The 14962-nt window shown below is 53.4% G+C and overlaps 1 protein-coding gene across 1 annotated transcript in view; it reads left to right on the top strand.

Moving 5' to 3' along the window:
* The window catches only part of SLC6A3 (solute carrier family 6 member 3), a 37659-nt gene that overhangs the window by 1377 nt on the left and 21320 nt on the right, over positions 1-14962 (top strand). Inside the window, exons 2-3 of the mRNA XM_045565710.1 lie at positions 300-431; positions 6214-6445. Of these exons, the coding sequence (XP_045421666.1) occupies positions 300-431; positions 6214-6445 (364 nt within the window). The remainder of the gene's footprint in view (positions 1-299; positions 432-6213; positions 6446-14962) is intronic.

Below are 14962 nucleotides of genomic sequence, written 5' to 3'. Positions count from 1 at the left end.
GGCTGCACCTGCTCTGCACTAGGGCTTGACTTGGAGCAGGGGACTCCTCGGGGTTTCTGGAAGGACGAGTCCAGACACTAACAGCAGTGGGCAACAGGTGTGGACAGGAGGTCTACCTGCCCCAGCTGGGACTCACCGCTGGGGGTGCCGTTCAGGGAAGCTTCTGCTCGTGACTGAGTGCAAAGGTCATGTCCCGGATGTGGGTGGTCGACTGGGACAGTGGAGCCCGAGCTCTGATGGTGAAAGGTGGGCCCTTCTGCCCCCCTGAGCTCTCCTTGATGTGCTGTTGTGCCCCACAGGTGCCTTCCTGGTCCCCTACCTGCTCTTCATGGTCATTGCTGGGATGCCACTTTTCTACATGGAGCTGGCCCTCGGGCAGTTCAACCGGGAAGGGGCCGCCGGGGTCTGGAAGATCTGCCCCATACTGAAAGGTAAGGCTCGGCCTCTCCTTTCACCCTGGCATGGTGCAGACCATGGTGGTGGCCCTGGAGCTTCGCCTGAGCCAGCCACATCGTGGGCACATGGTCCTGCCTCACTAAGACACACAGGAGTATGCACGGGCCAGTTTAGTTTGGGTCCTACTTTAAAGATCTGTGATGACCAAAGATCTCCCTGCTCCCAGGTGAGGCTGTCCCGCAGTTCATTAATGGTTTTATTTTTTCAAGGCATTAAGATGGTAGATAAGATAAAACGTGTATGTATGGACCCCATCCATCATCCATCCATCCATCTACCTATCATTTATCTACCCATCCATCCATCCATCATCTACCCATCCATCCATCCATCCATCCACCTGTCTACCATCTGCCCATCCATCCATCCATCATCCATCTATCATTTATCATCTACCCATCCATCCATCCATCTATCCACGTGTCTATCATCTACCCATCCATACACCTATCAATCATCTATCTATCTAGTCATCAATGAGCCTTCACGGCTGCTGATACCACCCTGAAGCAGCTCACCTCACGTTGAGTACAGGTGGCCTGCCCAGGATTTCCTTTCTCTCCTCATGAGAGCCCAGTGGAGGGCCACACTGGGTGGAAGGTCAGAAGGCTTGAGTGATTCCCTCTGTCACCTGGTCAGGTGCAGAGCAGAGTTTGAGCCCAGCTCCGGGTCGTGTCTGCCTGCTGAGCCAATACTGCCTCCCAGGAGCCAGAGGTTCAGGGAGGATTTGGAGCATTTCCTCTGGGACACATGGGTGGCACTCAAGAGGTAAATGTCTTTGGATTTTCTCAGAAGCTCTTGGAAAGTCAGTGTGTTTAGAAGAGAACAGAAGCCCTGAGTGTCCCCAGGATGTGCTGTCAGTGAGTCAAGGGCTGATTCTCAGAGCTGAGCCTCTGGTCTGTCTCAGTAGTGGAGACAGACAGCATCTCGCGGCGGCTGAGATTGGGCTCCGGGGCAGAAAGTGGCCTGGCAGCGGGGGAACGCTGAGACTGGCCAGGCCTTAGAGTGCTGTTCGTTCTCAGTGGCCCGCTTGGTGAGTCTTCAGACTATAGTAATTTCTTCCTAGCCTTCGTGATTTACTGGCCCACACTGAAATGGAACTGCAAAAAGAGAGACCCCCACACTCACCCCACACACACCTGCAGGGAGAGACAGATGCCAGTGTGGGGCATCCCCTTGATGGGATCTGAAGGTAGAGGCGAAACCTAGAGGAATCGCCTGAGATTTGTCTGTCGCTGTCACAGTTCCCCAGGGGATGAGTGCAGCAGCTAACCAAAGACCCAGGAATCTCTGTAGAGGCAGGTGCGCATGGCGAACCGGGCATTGTGTTGTCTATTCATTGTTGCAACACTGATTTGGTCAAGGTCAGTGAACCCAAACAGTTCAAGTGAGTTAATCGAGTCCTCCCAGCAGCGCTGACGTGTTTCAGTAGATGTTGCTTCTGAGTCCGGCTGCAGCTGTGCCGCGTGCACGGTTTGCATTTACGTAGCACCTGAGTGTTCAGAGGCTTGGCCGTGCTGAACTGGAGACAGAGCTTCCATCCTCGCCCAGAGGATGCGTTGAGGGGTTGGCCATGTGCTACGATGCAGGCAGTGGCAATGCCAGATTGCTCTGCTGGGCCTTCCAGAGCCACCCCTTCGAGTTTGGAGTGCGTTGCCAGTTTCTTACACAACATCGCCCTGTGCTCCCACTCCCCGCGAGTGACCCTAACGTTGGATAGAATTAAATTCACCTCTTTACATGCTGGAATCGGGCAAGGGTTGGCAGGAGACAGAAGGGGGTGATTCATGCCAGGACCTGGTTAGCCAGTGGAAGCTCATTCCCACCCACACGTGGTGCCACAGAAAGAGCGTTCTCCAACAGCCAGCGTGGGCTGTTACGACACAATTTATAGCACGTCAATAAGCAATTTCCAAGAACTTCGCAGCAGCACATGATGCTAACAAACTTAACTTGGGCTAACGGAGAGCATCTGGCTTTGGTCAACGTGCGTGTCGGCACCCCATCCTGGAGAAAGGCAGGCGTGGGTTGGGGTGTTTCGTCCTGTTCCCAGCCCAGCCTCAGAACCTGAAGCTGGACAGTCACCGCTGGCCCAGACCTTCATTCCAAGTCATAGCCCTGGCACCCCATGTTGGCTTTTGTCCAGAACACCAGTGCAGAGGAGGCTGTGCAGGGGCTGATGGAGGCCACAGGAAGGATCGTCCCATGACGGGGACTGAGGAAAACCACAGGTCACAGAACGTGAACTGTGTTGCTTTGGTGTCTTTGTGCAAAAACGAAGAGATAAAGGAATCAATCCAAGAAAACAAGATTTTTTTTAAGGAAGAGACACCTTGAATAGCCTGATACCAAAAAAGCGACAGTTCCTGGCATGTAATTTCCTACTTGTCGGGGTTCTATCCCATTCGCAGGGTGCCGACCTCTCGGGAGTTGGGGCCGCTCCCTCAAAAAGCAGCAGCAAAGCCCGGATACTCCGATACATGTGCCTTCTCTTCCCTCCTTTATCTCCTAAAAACATCTATTATTTATTTAGTTAGAAGAAATCTATTTTCTTGTCTCATTAAATGGAAGTCCCACATGGTAAACTACATCGGTTAAAATGCCCAAAATAATCAAAGACACTAAAAGGCTCCGGTTGGTTCCTCAGAGGGGACTGTGTGCCTGTGCCACTCAGAGGTCTCTCCTGGCAGACAGAGCCCCGACCTCAGGCAGCCAGCCTCTCCTCGCTCCCCCCAGGGGTCTGGGGCCTCGCCCTGCTCCTAACCAGGAGCTGAGATGGCTGCTGGCCTCAGAGCCTGTGACTCATCATGCTTTCCCTGGGCAGACCCTTCAGAGCCCTTCTATGTGGGCACAGCTACCAGAGCCACTGTGGGTCGCATGATCTGCTCTCCCTGCCTTGCCGTCTCTGTCCCTCTCTGCCTCTCTGTCTCTGTCTCTCTCTCTCTCTCTCTTACTCTGTCTCTGTATCTCTATCTCTCCCTCTCTGTCTCACTCTCTGTCTCTCTCTGTTTCTCTCCTTTCTTTCCTCTCTCATTCTTTCTCTGTCTCTCTCCCTGGTATGAGTGCACACATGCACACACACATGCACACAAACATACACACCTGCATGCACACATAGGCACACGTATGCACACACAGGCAGGCACTAAGGACATGCAGACTGACAAGGGAGGAATTCTCTCCTGTCCTTTAGAGAGACCTGCCCACTGACTCTTGCAAGGGACAGAGGGAGTGTTCTCTGCAGCTGGAGTTCCCGTGATGTGTTTTCATTACGACACCATCTCCTGACACCAGCCTGGTGGGTGCTCTGGGTGTGCTGGCGTCTGCGGGTGGTGGAGAGGGCAGCTCCATGCTCTCTTGAGGGCTGAGCACCAACTTTAGCAGGAGGCACCTTCTCAGGTTGTCTGCTTAATCGCCAAAGACAAACCCCCATTTTATGTATGCTGTGGAAACACCTCCAACCTACTGTAGTGAATATAAAATATTTCATAATATTGTGCAGTCAATAATATTTTAGTGTGATTTAACAAATTCTCCCTTTTTCTAAAAAAGAATTTAAAGTGGCTTAAAGTGAAACAAAGCAAATTACATACAAGTTTAATAAGAAGAAATACTAAGAAAAATAGAAATCAACATTAAGAGCAATGATTGAAATTCACATTTAACCCAGAGCTTCCTGGGAGTCAGACAAAAGAGAAACATGTCATGTTTCCAGTATTGTTTTCATTGGAAACATAAGAAAGGAGTAAGCCCACTACCTCCTTCAGGGGGACAGTTTCCCATGGCGTTAAATATGGAAGAAATGTATCAGGTGAGGCTTTGTTTGAGCCTGGGGTGATGTGATGAACAGTGATCACAAGAACGTTCTTATTGCAAACAGAAAAGTGGATTTCCTGGGGCTGAGTCTTACATGGGATTACAGAGGAACATGGGGAACTTGGCTGGTTGAATGGGGGCCACGCTTCAGTAGCCCAAGCCAGTGGCACTGCCTTCCAGAAGGGCGGAGCTCAGAGTGAGCAAAGGAATAGCTGGCACTGGTAGCCACCCTCCAAGGGCACTGCTTCCCTCACCCAGGAGCCCGGGGCTGCTGGACAGCAGTGCAGGAGAGAGGGTGCTCCTGGATGGGGTGCGCGGACACTGCTGTGCTGCAGATCAGGGCAAGCCCGCCTGCTCTGGGAGCCACATCAACCAGTGGTGACCTTGTCACTCTGTTGTGAAGGTCAAGAAACCTGGCCTATGGTGGCTCTGGAAGGCCAGGGACAAAGTCAGCCCCTTCCTTCAGACACTAGATTTGGATCCACTGTAGTGTTTGATCAAAGGCTTCTTTGAGATCCCAAAGTTTCAAGCTGAGGACTTGGTTTACGAAGTTTAACCTTGAAAAGTCTTCAAATTCGGCATCCACAGTCAGGCCACCACCAGATAAAACCTTCCATGGTTGACTTCGGAACAACATGGCTGCCAGACAACATGGCTTCCCAGCAACATGGCTGCCAGACAACATGGCTTCCCGGCAACATGGCTGCCAGACAACATGGCTTCCCAACATGGCTGCCAAACAACATGGCTTCCCAACATGGCTGTCTAGGCAAGTTCGCTGTAAATCACAACGCAGCCTCTCCTAAGAAATTCATTGAACAGAAATGCAATATAGAAGTATTCAATATTGACAAGTTCCACATTTGAGGAGGCCTTCCAAGAGAATTCCGTGTGGAGCTTAGTAAAGTGAGCACGGTAGCCAGAACACGACCGTGCCTGTCCAGCTCTCAGTAGGGAGGACTCCTTGACCAATGGGAGGAGGCCTCCTGACCACGACACCCCTCTGCTCCCCAGTCAGGGTGACAAGCCTCAAGGATTGCTCACCCCTGAGTTCTGCTCCAGCTCCCCAGGACCTCCCACATGACTGATCCCAAATTCCAGGTGTTGTGATCCTGGAAAGGTCACTCTAAAAGGTCCAGGGCAGCCCTGAGTGGCTTTGGATGTTCACGGATGGCTCTGGGTGGTCCCTGATGGTCCTGTGTGTCATCTGGGAGATGCTGGGTGGTCATACTCGGCTCTAGATGGACCTTGATAGTCATGTAAGGGCCTGGATGTTCCAAGGAAGCCCTGGGTGGTCTTTCATGCCCCAGGTGACTCTAGGAAACCCTGAGAGACCCTGGATAGTCATTCATGGTCTGGGTGGCCCTGTGTGACTCTGGGTGGCCCTGGATTACCCAGGGGGATTATGGGTGGTCATGGATGCCCTTGATGGTCCTGAATGATCCCAGGAGGCTGTAGATGGCTATGGAAGACCCCAGTTGTCCCTTAATGACTATAGGTAGCTCTGGATGGCTCTGGGAGACCCTGGGTATTCCTGTGTGATCCTGGGTAACCTCTGATAGCCTAAGGGCATAGATGGCCCTGGGTGACGCTGGTTGATCCTGGGTGGCTATGAGGTGATGGGTGGCATGGCTGCAGGTGGCCCTGCTGGCCCTAGTGACCTTGGGTGTATGAGGGCAGTCCCAGATCCCCTGCAATGGCCCTGGATGTCCCCCTGAGACACCCTGAGTGTCTCTGTGTGGATGTAGATGGCGTTGGGCGTTGGGCAGCCCCTTCTCTGACGGCAGCGTGAAGCCGGCACCAGCCCCTTCGTGCCTTCCCCTGTGAGTTTCAAGGTTCTGAGTTAAGGCTGTCGGTGGACAGCGGCTCAGGGTGGAGGTGGTGCCTGCAGGGGTGGCCAAAAGGAGCTGCTGCTGACAGCCTTGTGCTCACGTCCGCTAGGCGTGGGCTTCACGGTCATCCTCATCTCGCTCTACGTCGGCTTCTTCTACAACGTCATCATCGCCTGGGCGCTGCACTACTTCTTCTCCTCCTTCACCATGGAGCTGCCGTGGATCCACTGCAACAACACCTGGAACAGCCCCAACTGCTCCGACGCCCACTCCGGCAACTCCAGCGACGGCCCAGGCCTCAACGACACCTTCGGGACCACACCCGCCGCTGAGTACTTTGAGTAAGTGGCGTCCGGCTCCTTCTATTGGTGTCAGGAATGGGAGGGTCGGCGGTACCGGGCACTCGGGGGCCCGTGGCCAGCTACTCCCTCCCCTGCCTTGCACGACCTGTCCCTGCATTCTGTCCCATCAGCGTTCTGGTGGGGCGTGTTTCTGAATCACACATTGGTGGTCTCAGAAGCTCAGCCGCGAGTCCCCAGCAAGGATGGAGGCCTGAGCCGGCGCTGGCGGTGCCTTCCTGCTCCCAGCGTCAGTTTGGGGCAGGAGGAGGCTGGCGGGAGACACGCAGGGCAGTGCGGTGAGGGGCTGAGCTGCACCCTGCTCCCTGCCCTTCCTCTGTGTAGGCTGGGGCTCAGCCGCCTCGCTGCCGGGAAGACCCCGGGTTAAGGGAACTGACCCTGTCTACTAGGTGCACCAGCTGTCCCCTTGTCATGAGGTTTTCTTCTCATTCTACTTGCAGCCTTTTTCCTTCCACGGGGCCCCACCCAGTCCTCCCCTCCTCCCACCCGCCCGTGTTTTCCCAGCCAGCTGCCGTCCAGCTCTCGCCTCCTCCCTGCCCCCCTGCAGGCCCGGACCCTCTTGGTCCCCCTGGGGCTGGTCCTCTCCTAACCCTTTCGGGCCCTGCGCCAACTCCAGCCCTCCCCCTTCCTTACCATGGGCCCTGGCCCAGCCTGCAAGGGCGGCGCCCGCCCCACAGGTCCACTCTTTCCTGGCCCCTCCTGGAATCCTGACGTGCGCGTGAGTGCGTGTGTGCACGCACATGTGTATGTGGTGGGCATTTGTGTGCTGTGTGTGTGTGAGAAACACTTGCTGTGAGGGGCCACTCTCTGTCCCAAGGTGGAGCATTCCCCAGAGCGATTTCCAGCTAGCATTTACCCAGGCTGAGTTAACTAATTGTCATTAAGGAGACAGATGAGTTTGTGACCGCTCGGGGGACACGCCAGGCCGGCTGGCAGGGTGGTGCGCCTGGATGCCGTGGGAGGGGAGTGTGTGCCGCCCTGGCACTCTCGCGCCTCCGGCTGGGTGCCCTGTTCTGACCGAAGGGGGTTCTCTCAGAACGCAGCATTTGTCTTGGAGACGGGAAAAGGGCATTTGCTGCGATTCCCACCCCATCGAGGTCAAAATTTCGCATTGACTGTGATGTTCCTTCTTGAGGCGCTCACTTGCCTATTTAGATATATTGTTTTCATGTTTATACGTAAAAATGAGCCTACTTACAACTTAGAAAAAGAAACTTTGACCGATAAAAATAAAATAATTCAGGTTTTAACGGCAAGCAAGCAAATTTGCAAAATTTGTTTTGAGTTAGAAAACAGCTTAGAAACAAATGAAGTGTTGTTACGTCTGTGAGCCGTGCGCACCCAGGAGGGCCGGCCGGCGGGGGAGCGGAGGGCCTGTCGCCCTGGCTGGGTGCAGGGTCTGTCCCCAGAGCTCGGTCCTGGTGTGCAGGGGAAACTCGGGGGCAAACAGCCTCCCAGAGAGATGGCTTTGGCGATAGTGTTGTCCACTGAGGCCTTTCCTGAGAGGAAGGGACTTCGCCCAGTGCTGGGGGGCTCATCAGAGAGGGTGAGACGGTTCACATGGGCAGGAGACAGCAGTCACCACGGGCAGAGGACGGGGAGAGATGCCGCCCGGAGGGAGATGGGGACACCAGCAGGCGTTTGGGATCTGGCACCGCGAGTTCCATGTGCAGAATCTGACTGCTTTGCTCTAGCACACCTCGGACCAGGTCTGTCTCAGAGCCCAGGATGCCCGTGGGGCAGGGGTGCGGCCGTGTGGGTGGGGCAGGGCTGTGGCCACGTGGGTGGGGCTTGCTTGCTTGGGGGAGACAGCCTTTGTGCATGTTTGCAACTGGATGAGCTGAAGACCCTGTGGGGAGCAGGGAGACGAGTCCCAGGGAGAGGCCGCCCGCCCATTGGGGAGGGAGAGCCACGCTGGGGCCAGTAGGCGGGGATAGGGGCTTCCCCTCGGAGGGGCTCTGGGAGGGGCGCCGGTCTCAGGATGGGGCCAGTGGAGAGAAGAGCCGCCCAGGATTTTCCCGGTTGATGTGCCTGGAAGACGGCTGAGTGGGCGTCTGCAGGGAGAAAAGGGGGCACAGGCCAGCAAGACGTGATAAAATTCCCCAAACAGAGGACAGGTCTGCCACTCCCCAAAGAGGACTTTAGCGTCCTCAGGGAGGAGACAGCCACAGCTGCGGGGGCCATTCTTCCTGCATGTCCCAATTGAATGTTATCCTCGGTGGGAATGCCACCAGGCTGCATGTGGCTCTCAGGGTTGGCGCGTGATCAGAGAAGGGACGGCGCGGGGGCATGGGGACACGGGGACAGGCAGAGCGACATGGGAGAGCCTGTGAGCCTCGAGGTGTGTGAAGGGGCAGGGCGGACTCTGCCACCCTGCCCCATCACTAAAGGATGCTGAGGGACAGCCACTCTGCAGCTGGCTTTATCGCTACACAGACAAAATGGCGACTAAGTGCTCAAGCCCGTGTGTCTGCACAAGTTTAAGATGGATCTCAGTGCAGCCTGGGACATTTGAACAGGTTGCACAGACATTGTAAGGTGCCAGGTGACGCCGTGGTGGGACCCCCTTGCTTTGGGTGGGTAGCTTGGAAAGAGCTGGCTCATCTGAGTGATTTTCAGATAAGAAAATGAGAGGGAAAATGATTCATCTAATGACTTATGATTAAGAATACTAGAAGGTAAGATTAATGTTATTTTTTAAAAAGATCAGACGAGTGAAGTCTATTTGGAAATTCTGAGTCTGGCACGGAAGACGGGAACAGAGCAGCCCCAACCCTTGGCCTCCGAAGGCCCGGTCAGCGCCGGCACACGCCCCGCCCCAGCTGGGCACGTCCAGGACAGACATGGGATTGGGGAGCGTGTGAGATGAGCCGCCTCATGAACGGCACCGGGCACTGAGGCTCCTGTGCTGCTCCCTGCACTCTAACCCTGGGGCGGAGGGTTCCAGAAACCGGCCCCAGTGACCCTGTGGGAAGCAGCAGCAGGCAGTGTGCCCAGGTCTGCAGGGGCTGCTGGGATTCAAACCCACTGGTAAAGCAGATCACTGTAAAAGGGTGGCAGTTCCCACAGGCGCATGTAGTTAGGGGGCGCACGGCCACCATGGAAAGCTGCAGAGGCCAAGGTGACGGCCATTGTTCCACAGCCAGGCTGTCCGTCCTTCACAGTGGGCATGCGTGGCTGCGTCAGCCACCGCACAGGGATTCCAGCTTCCTACACGAAGGGCAAGGGACGCCACGTCGTGATCTGACTACTGAGGTGTTAGCAGGAGTACATCTGAAAGGCCTTCGTCCAGGCGTCTTCACCCCAGGTCCTTGGCAAGACGCTGGCCACGTCTGCTCTGGGCTCTGATTCTGAAGGGACGGCTGCCCGTCCAGACGTCGTGTGCAGCTGCCTCCCCCACGCCTGTTGACAAACTCAGCCCAGAGCCTGCCAGGCTTGGCAAATGACAAGGGTCCCATGGGAGCTGACGACTCTCCAGGCCCCGGGGTCCAGGCAGCCTCCTTGCCTTGCAGCCCCTTCCTGGGCAGTGGCCCACCTGCCTGCGGGAGGTGACAGAAATGACTCCTGCAGAGAAAAGAAAGGAAGCATTGCAGCAGGAACCTGGAGACCCAATCGTGCCAGATGGCTGAACCAGGAAGTGTTACTTTTACTCTCAGTGGCTTCTTATCTGAGAAAAGTAAGGGGATAGTATTTGTCCCCAAGCTGCCCTTTCTATAAAGCCCTGTGTTTCTCTCTCAGTGCCTGTTTCCTCACCATCCCTGCACTGGCTGACATGTTTCCAGCTTCCATTCCTAACGGGAATACTTAAGAAAGAGTTACAGGCTCAGAGCAGAAAACAAAGTGCATTGCTGGCACCTTTGGAGTTGTAAAATGATGCTGTGAATTAACTTCACACTTAATAAATGTGAAGTCCGGCCAGGAAAGTGCATGTGGGCTGAGAAACCCCAGCAGAGGCCCACAGAGCTCCAACCAGCTTAAAATTCCCCTCACTTCCATAAACACTTATCAACGCTGCGTAACATAAATTAGGAAGTTATCAATTAAAGCTATAAATTTGCCTCTACAGGGCTGCATTAACTGCATCCCACAAATTTTGAAATATTGTGTTTTTATTTTCATTCAGTTCGAAGTATTCTCTAATCTTTCTTTTGATTTCTATTTGATTAATGGGACAATTTTTGATGTTTGTTGTTCAGTTTGAAATATTTGAAGGTTTTCTAGATGTTTCTGTTATTGATTCCTAATTTAATTCTGTTCTGACAAGATGATGTTCTTATAAAACTTCGATATTTTCAAATATACTGAGACTGATTTTATGACTTACTGTGTGGTCTGCATTGGTGAATGTTCTGTGTACACTTTAAACAAATGTGTGCTCTGCTGCTGTTGGGTAGACAGTTGCATAAACGTCAACGAGGCCATGTAGCTTCATTGTAGTGTTCAGCTCTTCTGCATCCTTGCTGGTTTTCTATCTACTTGTTCTATCAGTTCCTGACAAAGGGGTATTGATATATCAACTGCAACTTCAGATTTGTCTACTTCTCTTCACGGTTCTATCAGTCTTTGCTTCATCCATGTGTTCCGAAGCTCTGTCACAAAGTGCATGTGTGTTTATGGACACCAACTCTTTGGATCGACCTCTTTAGCACTGTGAAATGTGCTTCGTGTTCCACGTCTCGCTCTGAAGTCTGCTTTGCCCGGTATTAACACAGCCACCCTGTTTTCCTGTGATTAGTGTTTGCACGGTGTATCTTTTCCATCCTTTCATTTTAACTTAATGCGTCAGTATATTTAAAGTGGGTTTCTTGTAGACAGAGTTGGTCCTTGCTTTTTATCCAACGTGAGAATCTCTGTGTTTTAATTGGCGTTTGCATGCAATAATTGTCAGTACGGCTCGATCTAGGTCTTTCATCATGCTATTTATATCTTTCTTTCTTTCTTTCTTTCTTTCTTTCTTTCTTTTCTTTTTCTTTCTTTCTTTCTTTCTTTCTTTCTTTCTTTCTTTCTTTCTTTCTTTCTTTCTTTCTTTCTTTCTTTCTTTCTTTCTTTCTTTCTTTCTTTCCTTTCTTTCTTTCTTTTTTTGTCCCATCTCTTTTTTGTTTCTTGTTTCCTCTTTTTATTTCTTCTTTTGAATTAATTAATTTTTAGGCTTCCATTTTATCAATACTATTGGCTAATAAGCTAGAGTTCTTTGTTTAACTTTTTGGTGGATATTGTAGGGTTGACGACATGCACCTTTGACTTGCAGCAGCCCACCCTCGGTGGCGCTGTGCCACCTCACACACAACTGAAGCACCGGCAGCGAATACCACATTTCTCCTTGTGTCCTTATGCAATTGTTGTAGATTTTGTTTCTACAATATGTTATCAACTCCACAATACATTGTTATTGTTTTTGCTTTAAACAATCAATTACATTTAAAATAAATTTAAAGCAGCAAAGAAACGTTGTATATCCACCTACATGGTCACTGTGCCTGGTGCTCTCCTACCCTTTACGTAGATCCAGGTTTCCATTTGGTACCGTTTTCCTTCCAGCTGAGGAATTTCCTTTAATATTTCTTATAATGTGGACTTGCTGGCGATGAACTCTCTCAGCTTTAGTTTCACTGAAAAGCACCATGTCTTACAGAGGGTGGGAATTATGTGATAAACTGTGCAGAACATAAAATTGACCATCGTGACCATACTTAAGTGCGTAGTTCAGGGGCGTTAAGCACATTCACGCTGTGTGACCATCACCACCATCCATCTGAACTCTTTCATCCTCTCAGACTGAAACTCTGTGCCCGTTAAATGCTGTCCCCATCGGATCCCCAGCCCTGCCCCAGACCCTGGCACCCACCACCTACTTTCTGTCCCCGGGAACCTGGCTGCTCTGGGGACCTCATGTGAGGGAATCACGCAAGCTGTGTCCTTTGTGTCTGGCTTATTTCATTCGCCGCATCTTCAGGTTTATCCGTTGTCAGTTTCATTCCTTTTTATGGCCACGTAACCCTCCATTTTATGTACAGACCGCACTTTGTTGACTCGTCATGTGTCGGTGGGCGCTTGGGCTGCTCCCGCGTTTTGGCTGCAGTGAGTGACGCGCCGGTGACCCCCGGCATGCGGACGCCTGTTTGAGTCCCTGCTCTCACGTCTCTTGAGTTCACACCCAGAAGCGGGATTGCTGCACCGTGGGATGATTCTGTTTGCAGTGTCGGGGAACCGCCGTGCCGCGTTCCACGGTGGCTGCACCTTCCGTATTATGTTCCCGCCAGCAACGCGCAGGGTCCCCTCTCTTCACATCCTGGAGTGACAACATATTTTCTTTGTTTTGACCGCAGCCATCCTACTGGGTGTGAAGTGGTATTCACTGTGGTTTTGACCCACGTTTCCCTGGCAATTAGTGATGCTGAGTGTCTTCCCTGCACCTGCTGCCCGTTCGCCCACCTTCTCTGGAAAAACGTCTTCTCAAGTCTTTTGCCCATTTTTGAATTGGGTTGTTTGTGTCTTTGTTGTTGTTGAGTTTGATGAGTTCTTTATATATTCTGGATATTATTCTTTTATCGGATTGATATACGATTGGCAAATATTTTCTCCTGTTCTGCGGTTTGCCTTTTCACTCTGTTGATAGTGTCCTCTGATGCACAAAAGTTTTAAATTTTGATGAAGTGCAATTTATCTGTTGTTTCATTTGTATCATATCCAAGAATCCATTGCCAAATCCAAGGTCATGAAGATTATCCCCTATGACTTCTTCCAAGAGTTTTCTAGTTTTAACTCTTACATTTGGCTCTTTTTACCATTTTGAGTTAATTTTTGCATCTGGTGTAAAGCAGCTATTGACTGATTTTTCTCTTGGCTATTGGTCACATTTTCTTGCTCCGTTATGTCTAGTAATTTTTTATTAGTTGCTGGACTTGGTGACTTTTATATTAGTGGGTATTTAGATCTTGTTGTCTTCCCTTAAAGAGTGTCGGATTTGGTCTGCAAGGAAGTTAGAAGTTTGTTTTTAAGCTCTGTTAATGTGATTCTGGGGCGGCCCGCGCCTTGGGAGCCGTGTCTCCCTGTCTGGCAGTGTGGCCCTGCGGGGTCCCCACTGAGCTCCCCTGCTCAGCAAGCCTCTCCCTGGCTGGCGGGACGACTCTCCCCACCCGTGTGCGCCCTGGGGCCCAGCCGGCTCCCTGCTCCCAGCCCTGTGCTGCCTGGTCCTGCAGAGTGTCACCCTGGGACGGGCCTCATGTCCAGCAGAGACTCGGAGACCCTGGCGCAGGTTTATGGCGACCCTTCCCGGGCTCTGCCCTGCAGCTTCCAGCACCCCAGAGCCCTGAGCTCTGACCGCCGTCCCTCGAGCAGCAGTCCCTGAGCAGCTGCCCCAGGGCTGTCCCTGCACGGCCACAGGAGGGGAGCTGGTCCTCCTGGGCTCACCTCAGGGACCTCGGCCCCACGTGGCCTCCAGTCCAGTGTCTGAAACACTTGTCTGGTGCACTTGGGCCAGCGTCCTAGCTGTCCAGGTGCCATTCCATTGCGGCCAGACATGGAAGCCCCCTGTCCCCTCCACAGCAGTGACTGCCCCCGCAGGGCAAGGGCTCCGCAGCGACGAGCTGGGGGCACTTTCCCTCTTGGTGCCTCGGCCCCTCACCTCCTCCCTCGCCTCCCTCGCCTGTGGCCACGCACAGCTGCACTCGCTCCTTCCTCCGGGCAGTGGGCACGTGGTCCTTCGCCACCAGGTCTAGGCGTGCGGGAGGCTGGGGGCTGTGCGTGTGGTGCCACAGGTGGGAAGCTCCGTGCGCTGGGGCGCGTGTCCTGCTGTGGGTATCGGGAGTTGTTTTGGGGACCTTGGCAGACCCACACTAACAGCAGGTCTGGGTGGCAGCAGCTCCTTTCCCACGGGTCACCTCCGTCTTCCCCGCGCGGCAGCAGGATTCTCCAGTCACTGCACAGAAAGGGCCCAGGATCCGTGCTGGGATGGGGGGCAGGGTGTGGCCGGCTGCTGTGAGCCCGTCCGCTTCCCTCGCCTGGGTCCTGCCCTTGGAGGTGGATCCTCAAAAGCCGCATGGAGCCGTGTGGGGTCCTTAATCAAGGCAGCGGGGCTGTGTGGGCGTGTCATGAGCCACCAGCCTGGGAAACGGTGCAGGTGCCCACATGCCGGACGTCACTGCTCAGTGTCCCCTCGGCCTCACTCTACAGAGGGATAGCCTGGGACTGCCCCACGGGCAGCAGCAGGTGCCAGCGTCACTCAGCACCTTCCTCTGGCTTCTGTGGCTCCTTTCCTTTGAAAACTCAAAGTGCCCGTCCCCTCCCTGGCTCCAAAGAGCAGGTGTGCTGAGGGCAGGTGCAGGGCTGGGCTTTCTGGGCCCTGACAAGCTGCGTCCCTCTGCTCTGCAGTCCTGATGCCCCCGCTAGGGGCCGTGGGTCTTGCGGTCCCGTCAGAGCAGGCGCTTCCTGCCCTGCTGGCCCGGGGAGGGCGGGCTCTGGACAAGCTCAGCCCTCAGCTCCAGGTCCGGGTGGGGCGGC

The sequence above is a fragment of the Lemur catta genome, chromosome 12, assembly GCF_020740605.2.
Source record: "Lemur catta isolate mLemCat1 chromosome 12, mLemCat1.pri, whole genome shotgun sequence".
In the NCBI taxonomy this organism is placed as follows: domain Eukaryota; kingdom Metazoa; phylum Chordata; class Mammalia; order Primates; family Lemuridae; genus Lemur; species Lemur catta.
Note: the sequence above shows the minus strand (reverse complement) of the source record. Positions and strands in the feature narration are given on the sequence as shown.